Source organism: Petaurus breviceps, unplaced genomic scaffold (genome assembly GCF_028583685.1).
Source record: "Petaurus breviceps papuanus isolate PSGF00001 unplaced genomic scaffold, PetGlider_PUasm1.0 90865, whole genome shotgun sequence".
Taxonomy (NCBI): domain Eukaryota; kingdom Metazoa; phylum Chordata; class Mammalia; order Diprotodontia; family Petauridae; genus Petaurus; species Petaurus breviceps.
In genome coordinates this window covers 2,790,192-2,802,753 of record NW_027187367.1, presented here as the reverse complement: position 1 = coordinate 2,802,753, position 12,562 = coordinate 2,790,192, and the positions used below count along the sequence as shown (strand labels likewise).

The 12,562-nt window shown below is 43.2% G+C and overlaps 1 protein-coding gene across 1 annotated transcript in view; it reads left to right on the top strand.

Moving 5' to 3' along the window:
- Positions 1–11,346, top strand: part of LOC138150285 (zinc finger protein 436-like) — a 26,496-nt gene extending 15,150 nt beyond the window's left edge. The window contains exons 3-4 of the mRNA XM_069073698.1: positions 5,999–6,112; positions 9,781–11,346. Of these exons, the coding sequence (XP_068929799.1) occupies positions 5,999–6,112; positions 9,781–11,087 (1,421 nt within the window). The 3' untranslated portion in view covers positions 11,088–11,346. The remainder of the gene's footprint in view (positions 1–5,998; positions 6,113–9,780) is intronic.
- The last annotated feature ends 1,216 nt before the right edge of the window (positions 11,347–12,562 follow it).

Below are 12,562 nucleotides of genomic sequence, written 5' to 3'. Positions count from 1 at the left end.
CCCCCCCCCCCCATTCTCCTGGAGGGTGAGATCCCCTATTTAGTGTGTATTTCCCTCCCTCCTCAAGCCAGATTCAATAGGAATAAGGTTGACCCATTCCCTTTTGCCTTCCTATTCTGCCCCTCCATTGTAACCATTTTCCCTTGCCTCTTCTGTATGAGATAGTTGCCCCACTCTGTCTCTCCCCATCTCCTCTCATTATATCCCTCTCACCTCTTAATTTCACCTTTTAAGTATCATCCCTTCCTGTTAAATTGGTCCTGTGCCCTCTATCTATGTATACCTGTAAACATATATACACACATTCACATATGTATTCATATGCCTGCATACCCTCATATAAAGACATATATATATATATATAATATATATTTCTAATCCCTTCAACTACTGAGAAGAGTTTCATAAGTTACAATTATTGTTTTTCCATGTAGGAATGTTAATAGTTCAACTTTGGCCAAGTGGCTCAGCAAGCAAGAGCACCGGCCTCAGTGCCAGGATGACCCGGATCAAATCCGGGCCCAGACACCCAGCACCACACCCAGAAACAACAACCGGCCGTGCAACCCCGAGCAAGCCACTCAACCCCAATTGCTTAAAAAAAAAAAAATAGTTCATCTTTGATAAGTTCCTTATGATTTCTTTTCCCTGTTTACCTTCTCATGCTTCTCTTGCTTCTTGTATCTGAATGTCAAATTTTCTATTCAGCTCTGTTTTTTTCAGCAAGAATGCTTGAAAGTCCTGTATTCCACTGAATGACCATATTTTCCCCTGAAACAGGATACTCAGTTTTGCTGGGTAGGTGACTCTTGGTTTTAATCCCAGCTCCCTTGACCTCCGGAATATCACATTCCAGGCCCTTCGATCCCTCCCTGTAGAAGCTGCCAGATCCTGGGTTATCCTGATTGTGTTTCCACAATATTCAAATTGTTTCTTCCTGGCTGCTTGTAATATTCTCTCCTTAATCTGGGAATTCTGGAAACTGGCTATAATATTCCTAGGAGTTTTCTTTTTGGGATCTTTTTCAGGAGGTGATCGGTGGATTCTTTCAACCTCTATTTTGCCCTCTCGTTCTAAAACATCAGGGCAGTCTTCTTTGAGAACTTCCTGGAGGATGCTTTCCAGGCTCTTACTTTGGTCATGGCTCTCAGGCAGTCCAATAATTTTTAAATTATCTCTCCTGGATCTATTTTCCAGGTCAGTGGTTTTTCCCATGAGATATTTCACATTGCCTTCTATTCTTTCATTTGTTTGCATCTGTTTAACAGCATCTTGATTTCTCATAAAGTCATTAGCTTCCATTTGCTCCAATCTAATTCTGAAGCAATGATTCTCCTCAGTGAGCTTTTGAGATTCTTTTTCCATCTGGCAAATTCGACTTTTTAAGGCATTCTTCTCCTCATTGCCTTTCTGAGCCTCCTTTGCCATTTGAGTCAGTCTGTTTTTTAAGGTATTATTTTCTTCAGTCAGGCTGTTGACTCTCATTTCATAATTTTCTTGCATTGTTCTCATTTCTCTTCCCAATTTTTCCTCCACTTCTTTTATCTGCTTCTTAAGGTCCTCTATGGCCTGTAACCAGCTTGTATTTTCCTTTGAAGCTTTTGGTGCAGGAGTTCTGACTTCACTGATTTCCTCCTGTTCCATGCCTTGCTCCTTCTTATCCCCAAAATAGGAGTGTAATGTTGGAATCTTCTGTCTGCTTTGTTTCCTTTGCCTGCTCATTTTGCCATTCAATGATTTGACTTTTGGGCTTTTTGCCACAGTAGGACTCTGCCACCAGACAGGGGAGTTTTCGTCCCAAACGCTGGGGTTTTCTCAGCTGCAGGAGGTATTAGATGGGTGCCCTCTCTGAGGTCTCCACAGGCTCTGGCAAGCTGGACACACACCCCAGGACCTCTACCCTAGACTGCAATCCAGATCCAAGCAGGTTAAAGCAAGAGCGATGACCCCCCAGACTGGTGCTTGGTCCCCTTACACTCTGCAGGCCAGGAGCTGAAGCCGCCATGTGGCACTGGCAGGCTGTGCTGGCATCTCAGCGGTTTCTCGCCCCGGGGGTAAAAGCCACGCACTCCCACTTACTGGGTCCCAAAGTCCAGAATGCACTGGCCTCTCACCTTGTCCTTCGCATCTATGTGTTGATAAATCTGGAAACGGCCACAGCTGCTGCTGATCTGGAATCCCTCTGGCTGGCGGCTGGTCAGGCCTGCCCTGGGGCTAAAGCCTGGGCATGGGGCTGGGCTCGGCTCCCAGAGCGCTGCGCTGGCCGATTCCTGCCAGCCTGCCGGACTGTTCTCAGCGGGAGGTTAGCTTCTCTGTGTCATTTTGTGGGTTCTGCAGCTCCAAAGTTTGTTTAGAGTCCCCTTTTTACATGGATGGGGGAGGTTGGAAGCCGGAGCTGCGGGAGGGTGGTGCTTCTACTCCGCCATCTTGGCTCCGCCCCTCCAAAAATCCATTTCTTTAGGGAACTTGTATTCTAATGAAGTGAGGGGGCATGCACATATATAAGTATATGCAATATAAACACAAGGTAATATTAGAGAGAAGCCACTTAGGTAGGGGAAGGCCATTATGGACTTCTTGAAGAAGGTAATATGGAGCTGAGTTTTAAAGGAAAGGTGGGAAAGATGAACATTCTAGGCATGAAGGACAAGCAGTGAACATACGTAAGGAAAGTAAATGGAGTAATGTGTGTGAAGAGTAGCAACATATCTGGACTGACGAGTGTGGAGTGATGTGCAAAAAACCTCAAAGCAAAACAAAACAAAAAATTAACTGAAAGGATAGGAAGGGGCCAGGTTATGAAGAACTTTAAATAGCAAATAGAAGTTTATGTTTGATACTAGAAGAAATAGGGAATGGCTGGAGTTTTTGTGTGCTTGTGTGTGTGTGTGGGTGCATATGCAGACTTAGATTTTAGGGAAAACATTTGGCAACTATATGAGGGACACAATGGAGCAAGGATAGACTTGAAGCAGGGAAACAAAGAGGCTATTGGAATAGAAAGTGAGAGGTGATAAAAACCTGGATTAGGATGGGAAGACCATGTATACGAGAGAAGTTGTGCAGATAGTAATAAGATTTGACAACTTTAATTAGATATGTATTCTGAGTGAGAATGAGGAGTTGAAGATGTCATGGAAATTTCCAACTGGCTGAATGCAAGGATGGGTACCCTTGATAGAAATAAGGAAATTTGGAAGAGGGGTAGGTTTTGAAGAAAAAATAAAGAGCTCTGTTTCAGACATATTGAATTTGAGATGTCTACAAGACAGTCAGTTTGAAATACTAACTAGACAGTTTGCTGATAAGGGTATGGAGATCAGGAGAGAGAGACTAGGGCTAAATATATAGAGCTGGGATTATATTATCAATTATCATAGAGATGATAAGAGCCATGGAAGCTGATGAGATTATGGGGGGGGAGGGGAGAGAGAGAGAGAGAGAGACAGAGAGAGAGAGAGAGAGAGAGAGAGAGAGAGAGAGAGAGAGAGAGAGAGAGAGAGAGAGAGAGAGAGAGAGAGAGAGAGAGAGAGAGAGAGAGAGAGGGAGAGAGAGAGAGAGAGAGAGAGAGAGAGAGAGAGAGAGAGAGAGAGAGAGAATCCAGAGGAGAACTTTAGAGTATACTCACAGTTAATAGGCATGACATGGAGGGAGATCCAGCCAAGGAGACTGGGTAGCATTTGGACAGGAGAACCATGGTAGAGCAGTATTATGAAAACTCAGAGAGATTTTGTTTGAGGAGAAGATGGTCAGCTTTGTCAAATGCTGTGAAAAAGGCATGAGAATTGATAAAAATCTATAGGATTTGGCAGTTAAGAGATTATTGGTGCCTTTGGAGAGAGCAATTTCAGTTGCATGATGTCAGAAACTAGATTATAGAAGGTTTAAAGGAGAGTTAGAGCTGAAGAAATAAGAGTAGTCAGTGCAGAAGATTTTCTCAGAATTTAGCTGAGAAGAGGAGAAATGAGACACTGATAGCTAGTGGGGATGGTATGGTCTAATGGTGGAGATAGTATGTTTAGGCATCTTTCCTTTCAGGGAAAGAAATAGTAGAGAGACTGACAGGGAGGTATTGACAGAGGGGATTTTGACAGGGAGAGTGGGAGATTGATAGAGAAGGACTGAGAGGGAGAGATGATAATGGGGATATTGTGTTGAAGTAAATCGAAGAGAATGGCATGTAGAGGAATTAGCCTTGTCAAGGAGAATGGCAACCTCTTTATTAGAGGCTAAAGGAGATGTTGAGGGTCAAATGTCAGTGATATGAAGAGATGGGGAGATGAGGGAGTGTGGTCCCTTTGGTGAAGTATGAGGTGAGGTCATTAGCTGAGATGATGATGTGAGGGGGTCCTGTGTTTGACTTGAGGGGAGAAGAGAAAGATTGAAACAGCTGTTATGGGGAGTGGGATAGAAAATAAATTAATGAGGATTAGAATTGCCTTGTTGCAGTGAGGGCCCAGATAACATAAATTTAGTAGTAGCCCTCTCAGCAAGGTTTTGTGACTTCCTTCAGCAGCCCATGAATATAACAGAAGTAGTGGTAGGTGGAAGTAATCCATGGCTAGAGTATGGCAATGTGTAAGCAAAGGACTTGACAGAATAGTAGAGAGCTGAACTGATTCATTCATGGATTGAGATTAGAGAGGAGAGTGAAGCCAGAGTTATGTTTCCTCCCTTTGCAGATTCTTTCGAGAGTCTTGTAATAGTTGCTAAGTGCTGATGAGAGGAATGGGAGGGTGGTAGGTTAGGGACACAATATGCACTGAGATGTTTGATGTCTTTGGGAGCCAGGAATAAGAATTAGTACCACACTAGGTCAAGTTGATCCTAGTCCATCTGGTCTAGTGTTGTGTTTCAGACACAAAGGAACAGTTTATAGGATAATATGATGGTTGTCTTCTAGGACACTCTTCTCAGAGGCTGGGGCTCTCTTCCAAATAATCCAAGCTTACATCATCAATTATTAAACACCTCTTAGTGATAAGGCATTGTGCTAGGTACTAGGTGCTAAGGGGATGGTAGCATAAGATGTAATTGCTACCTTCAAAGAATTTGCAGTCTTGGGGAGGTGGGCAGTTTATGCTATGTTATTTTTATGGTCTAGACTAGGGGTTCTTAATCTGTTCTGTATAATAAGGATTCTTAACTTGGTTTAGATGAGTTTTGGGGGGTCCATGCATTTGGATGGGCAAAAAAATTTTTATCATTATTTTCATTAGCACAGAAATGTATAATTTCCTTCAATTATCAATTGTTTTTAAAACATCATTCTAAGAAGGGATCTGTAGTCTTCTCTAGAATGTCAAAGGGGTCCATGATACAGAAAAGGCTAAGAACCATAATTTAGACAGCAAATATTACAGCTGTTTAGCAGAAGGAGAGATGTATATGGATTGGGATGATTAGAGAAGGCTTTATGGATGTGGTGGAACTTGAGCTGGGCCTTGAAGGAGATGTAGAATCCAGGTAAGCAGACAGAATATAGGGAGGACAATTCATGTGGGGAGAATAATGTCTACAAAGACTTTGAGTTAGAAAAACTCTAACCGCGTCTTTGCAGGAACAACAAGTGATCCAATTTTGCCGAACTAGAAGGGTCAGATAGGGAAGTAGAGGAGAAAAGCCTGGAAAGGTAAGGTTGGGGTACTTTTCAGAGGGCTTCGAATGCCAGACTCAGAAGTTTGAGCTTCATCCTACTGAGCCTTCAAAATGAAGCGTTTGGACAGATGATGTATATGTTATTTTCTTTTTCTAGTAAATTAGAACTTTGAATTGTCAGCACTGAAGAGCCATTAAATATTTTTGAGGGAGGAGGACTGAGTAAATGTGGAGGGAACAGGGGTGGGGAGGATGCAGAGAATCTGAGATGGAGAGAGGAGAGCAAGGATTGGAAAACTGCCTGAGTCTGGGCTTTCAGAAGTCAGAGTCCAGGGTGGGGGCAAAGCAGAGTCTAATGGTTACCTAGGTCCCTCATCTGATTCTCTTTCTCTTCAAGCAGGATTTCCCATGCCCAAACCAGAGCTCATCTTATGCTTAGAACGAGGTGAAGAACCATGGTTACCTGATGACCTGGAATTTTCAGAAAAGAAAAGAATCCTATTCTTCTGCATAGGTGAGGAAACTGGTAGCAGAAAGGAAGAAAATAATTTGGGGGAGGTGGGTTCATGCTCAAGAAGAAAAGGCTGTGAGTGAGAAAGAACATATTTCATAAAGCCTATCTATTATTGCTTTGATCACAATTATAATGTGGGGACTATAGTATTCAACACCCACTGCCAGAAAAATGCCTTGGGCTTCATTTTGTTCTGGGTCTGTCTCAGTGTCCAATGCTTCTCATCCTACCTGGGAAGCAGCCTGGTGTAGTGGAAAGGATACTGGATCTAGGGGCTCAGGGAACCTGGGCTTGAATCTCACCAGACCAGTTACTAGCTGTGTGACCTTGGTCACCTCTATTTATGAATTTGTCTACCTCAGTTGTCACAAGTTGGTTTTAATGAACTCTAAGATCTTCAAGCTCTAAATCTATGGTCCTGTGGCTGCTTTAGGTCTCTCTTTTCCCCACAGCCAAGTGCAGCTTACTTTTTCTGTATCTTATATTCTCTCATTTAAGATTGATGATTAAGATGCTTTAGTAAATTGATCTAACCTAATAAACACAGGGAAGAGGAATTTCATTCAGTGTTCCCATTTCTACCATCAAGGGACTGAGTTTCATTTTAATAGTGACTCTGTAACATATCCATCTTTGTTATGAAACTGAAAATATTTGTAATGATGGTATTCCCTGGCCACATTGAAAGGAACAGGGTCCCCAAAGGCAGGTTGGTGATGGAGATGTTTGGGGCTTTCAAAAATCTTTGGGTGGTTACCTTATTGGCCTTCATCTAGAGCCAGCCCAGTTATAACAATAGCTTTAAGGTTTGCAAAATGCTTTACAAAATATTATCTCATTTTCTTCTTACTTGCCTTTGCCCTAGCAAGTAGGTGGTATTATCTTCATTTTACAGATGAAGAAACTGAGCCAAACAGAGGTTAAATGACTTGTCCTGGGTTATATGATTAATGTCTGAGGAGAGATTTGATTCTTCTGAATTCTAGATCCAGCCCTCTAGCCATTCTATCCTCTGCGCCACCTAGCGGCCGTATGTGGGATATATAATGTTATAATGGGGAAAGTCAGAGATTGGATGCCTGAAGAGATTGTTTCAGATTTTGTCTCTGAGCTGGGCATGATGGTATACATCTGGGATCCCATTTACTAGGGAGGCTAGAACTGAAAGATCTCTTATTCTTGGGAGTTCTGAGCTTCAGGGAGCTATGCCCATTGCGTGTTCTTGCTATTTTTTTTTTTGGAGGGGGGAAGGTAGGGCCATTGGGGTTAAGCCCAAGGTCACACAGGTAGTGTCAGTGTCTGAGGCCAGATTTAAAATCAAGCTCCCTTGACTCCAGGGCCGGTGCTGTATTCACTACGCCACCTAGCTGCCCCCTTTCTCACTATTTCGCATCAGTGTAGTGGATCCTGTTAATGAGGTAGAGGATGGGACACCATGTTGCCTAAGGAGGAATGAACTAGGCCAGGACAGAAACAGATAGGTCCAATTCCCTGGGTGAATTAGTCATATTGGTCAGCCTGTGAATAGTCTCTAAACTTCCAGCCTAGGCAGGAAGGGGAGACTTGATCTCAAAAACAAAACAAAATAGGTTCTAGCTCTGCCACTTACTGACTGCATGATCTTTCTGAATTTTAGTTTCTTCATTTATAAATTAAGTAGCTTGAGAAAATGGTTTCTGAACTTCATTCCTGGGCTAGAATTCTATGAGTCTATAAAAGATGGTTGTTAGAGCACCTTAGGGAATGTTTGATTCTCTATGGTAAATCTTGTCTCAAGTTCAAGTTAAATTACTCTTGCTTCTCTTATTGAGTCCTTTGTTGGTTTCAGTACCACCTGTGCTCAGAAGGTAGACTGGTGTGTTAGAAGAGATACTAAGCTAAGAATTTTGGGGATTGGTAGTCTCATTCACTGGGTGACTCTGGGTGAGACATTTTATCTCTGTTCCCTCATCCATAAAATTAGAGGGTAGAACTGGGTTCCTTCTAGCTCTGATAGGCATAATTTCTCACCTTTTCGCTATAGCAGCAAAAACTGCCAGGAAAAATCTTGGAAATAAAAAATAAAACAAAACACTTAACTCTTCCATTCACCTCTTTTCTCCTCTACCCCTACATAGGAAAAGGGGGGGCCCTTGAGTCAGGAAAGACAGCAAGGTAAGAGAGGAAGAAAGCCCATCTTTTTTAGTTTTGTGCTTTCCTTTGTTTCAGAAGAGGTTCTATTTATCCCTAAGTGGGTGGGAGAGGCTGGATGGGGAAGCTAGATAGTTTTCCAGTAACTTTTATCAGGAATTTGTTGAGTATGAATTCCCAGAATGTTAAACATACCCAAACTTTATGGACAAAGAGAGAAAGACTTTTCTTTACCAGAAAGGAAAAAAAAACATTTGGAATAAATTCCTTTTTTTTGGGGTTTTTCTGCATTATTGAATCTCTTGATAATGTCAAGAGTTTAGCTAATGGTGTTGAATTATCCATTTTAAACATTATTGCATTTGGCAAGTGTTTATTTTCAGTCTGGATGACATCCTGGTACCCTTCTGCCTATCCTCAGTGTTGCTCTTATGCTCATCAGATGTTTGGTACTTTGGAAATTCACCCTCTTTCAGTATGAGAACCAAAGGATTATAGACCTTGAGAGGATCACAGATCAGTTTGAGCTAACAAGAATTGGGAAGTCAAGCAGGTCAAAATTGCCATGTGATACACACTCAAGGCAGTGGGCTTAAGCGCTAAGATCACATCTCTGAGAGTCTTAGCAGTGCTACTGGAAACTTGATATCTTGGAAAGGTGACTTCCTCATTAGCCATTTCCCCAATGGTAAGATGAGTTAGGTCAGGCAATCTCTAAGGTCCCTTTCAGCTCTAATTGTCTTTGAGTTCAAACTGAATCAAACAGAAATGACTTTAGAATGATCTTTTATTTAGGATTGTATTGGTCAATTCTCCCCTTATTTTTTCCTCCATAGTGTTTTCCCAGCTACAGAGGTCATGAAGTAAGGAAGACATGGGTTTAAATCCTGACACATTATGAAAAAGGACTGGGGCAGCTGCATGGCAAAGTGAATAGAGCACTTGCCCTGGAGTCAGGAGGACCTGAGTTCAAATCTAGCCTCAGACACTTGACATTTACCAGCTGTGTGGCCTTGGGCAAGTCAATTTAACCTCAATTACCTTGCCTTCCCCCCTCCAAAATAAAAAGAAAATACCTTAACTCCTCTTGTTTCTGCATCTGTAAAATAAAAGATTTGGACCTCATGACCTCTATGGTCTCTTACAGCTCTAACTCCCTGAACTTTTTTCAATTTTCTGACAACTCTGTGCTGGTAGATAGTTCTCTCCAGTTAAAAGAACAGTGGATTCTGGTGACTTAACCCAAGATAACTGTAAGTAGAGTCAGTCAACAAATATTTATTAAGTGCCTAGCATGTTCTTGACACTGCTAAATACTGGGGGAGCTAAGAAATGCAAAAACAAAAAAATTCCTCAAGGAATTCACATTTTAGTGGGGTTAAAACATATGCCAATAGCTACTTATGAGACTGGCTGACCAGGGAGTTCTGATGGGTCTCAGATTATAAGCCCCATCTCACTGGATCCTGATCACATAATTAGGGAGACAGCTCACAGACAATCCTCACCGTTCTAACTCTGTTGTTCATGTTCCCCAGCAGGGGACAAGCCATGGACTCCTCCCAGGCTTCAGAAAGGCCTGGAAGAAGTGGGGGTCCTCAAAGGACACATTTCCAGAGCCCGGACAGATAGTTCACCTTCTCCAGCAGATGACAAACCAGGGACTCCTCCCAGGGTTTGGAAGGGCCTGGAAAAAGAGGGGGATCTTGAAGGACAACCTTCCAGAACCCAGATGGATAGTTTACTTTCTCCAACAGAGGACAAGCCAGGGACTCCTCCTAGGATTTGGAAGGACCTGGGAGAAGCGGGGTCACTTGAAGGACAACCTTCCAGAGCCCGGCTGGATGGGAACAAGGCCTTTGTAGCTGCCCCGACCCAAATTATCTACTGGTGTACATCAGACAACAAGGAGCTGATCCCCTGTTCTGTGGACTTCACCCCCCTGCCACCTCCAGGCCTCCCCAGCCCCTACAAGTGTTCTCATAGCAGTAAAGATTTAATCCACATCTCCAACTTCTCTCATTACCAGCGAACTTATCAGTGCCCTCACTGTGGCAAGAAGCTCAGCTGGAACTCTGACTTCAGCCACCACCAGCACACCCACAGTGGGGAGAGACCTTTCAGCTGCCCACTCTGTGGGAAGTGCTTTGGCCACAGCTCTGACTTTACCCGCCACAAGCGCACACACACTGGTGAGAGGCCCTACAGATGTTCGGATTGTCCCAAGTGCTTCAGTCGAAACTCAGACCTGGTCACACACCAGCGAAGCCACACTGGTGAGAAGCCTTACTGCTGCGGGAACTGTGGCCGGGGCTTTAGCCGAAGCTCATCTCTGGTCACACACCAGCGTGTTCACACTGGTGAGAGGCCCTACCAGTGTCGAGACTGTGGCAAATGCTTCAGCCTCAGTCCAGACCTTATCAAGCACCAGCGCATCCATACTGGGGAGAAGCCCTACAAATGTAGCCACTGTGTCAAGTGCTTCAGCCATCGAGCCAATCTCATTACCCACCAACGAGTCCACACAGGTGAGAAGCCCTATAAGTGCCGAGACTGTGAGAAGAGCTTCAGCCAGAGCTCACACCTCATTATTCATCAGCGGGGGCACACTGGGGAGCGCCCTTATGGCTGCAGTGACTGCAAGAAGAGCTTCAGCAGCCGCTCCTACCTCATTACCCACAGCCGAGTCCACACTGGTGAGAAACCATATTCCTGTGGAGTGTGTGGGAAGAGCTTCAGCCAGAGGACCAATCTTCTCACCCACCAGAAGCTACATGGGATGGAGAAGGGGGTAGTGGGAGGGGCAACTTCCAATGGGATTACTAGGCTAGGGGGAGAAGCTTGATTTCAATGCAACAAACACTTATTAGCTGCCTATAAGATAATAGGGATACAAACATGAAAGATGAAAAAGGACAGTCTCTGCCTTCAAGCAGCTTAAGCCCTATTAGCTTCAATAAATCCTTTTGGAAGACTTCCAGGGGGAAGGCAAGGGAATGAGATGGGAAAGATTTCTTGACATTTCTAAGTGTTTCCAGGAGCTGCTTCCTACTTCAAATGCGTGATTGGGTATCTGCTGATTCTTGTACCCCATTATTTCCTGAGGGGAGTCTGTAAGAGTTTCTCAGAGTGGTAGTTCTACTGGAAATCAGAAGATCTGGGTTCAAAGTTCTAGCTCTGACACTAGCCATGTATGTGACCTCAGGTAAATTATTTCCTAGAATTGTATCTCAATTTCCTTATTATAAAATGAAGGAGTTTTTGCCACATTATTTTAATGGTCTCTTTTAGCCCTGATAATCCATGTTATGCCATATGCTTATGTGAGAATTAGAGATGGGATGCAGGAAAATGGGGAGAGGAATAAGAATTTATATAGTGTGTGCTATGTGCCAGGCACTGTGCTGAGTATTTTACAAATAGCATCTCATTTGATCCTCACAACAATCCTGGGAAGGAGATTCTGTTATTATTCTAATTTTATAGTTGAGGAAACTGAGGCAAAAAAGTTAAGTGAATTGCCCAGGGTCACATGCTAGTGAGTGTCTGAGGCTGAATTTGTGCTTAGGTCTTCCTGACTCCAGACCCAGCACTCTTTACTGAACCTTTAGTTGTAAAAGAGGTAAGTTAGGAGTGAATTGGTTTTCTGAAAAGTAAGTTGAGTACATCCTAGGGAAAGACTTTACAAACCTGAGGAGGCAACTAGCCTTAGAAAAATCTCTAGTAGGAATCAGTTTCCCAAAGCAGTCTAGTCAAAGGGGATACTAGGTAATTTCCAGGGACCGAAGCCCTTGATGCTTGTCCTTCTTACATCTATTACCCCTTTCCCCTTCCTGGCATCTCTGTTGATCAGAATGCAAATGCTGAATTGCTCAATGGCTGTTTTTGGGTGGGGAAATCTAAAGGGAATGGCTAAGAGAATAAAATGTGGAGTAAAAAGGCACGAGGTAATGTAGAGCTGGGAAGGAAGAGATTTGGCATTCAACATTTTTTTTTTAAAGCTTTCTCTAATGTGAGGTTAGGGGTTAATCTGTTTTTCATCTCCTGTTGTTCATTCTTCCTCTCTCCACCTTAGTTGTTTTAGCTTTTCCTCCTCCAAACTGTTTATGAATTATCTTTTAAATGAGGTGAACACCAAAGAACTGTGAAGAGCTTGACAGCCTGGCATTATAGATGGTCCTTAAGATAATAGGGCTGATGAAAAGGGTCCAGGAGAAAGAGGAGGAGGAGGAAGCAATCGACTAAATCTCATTATGTTAATCATTTTGTTACCTGGTGGATGTAACTGGAAAAAGCAGCTTCTTTAGCATCTGGCCCAGT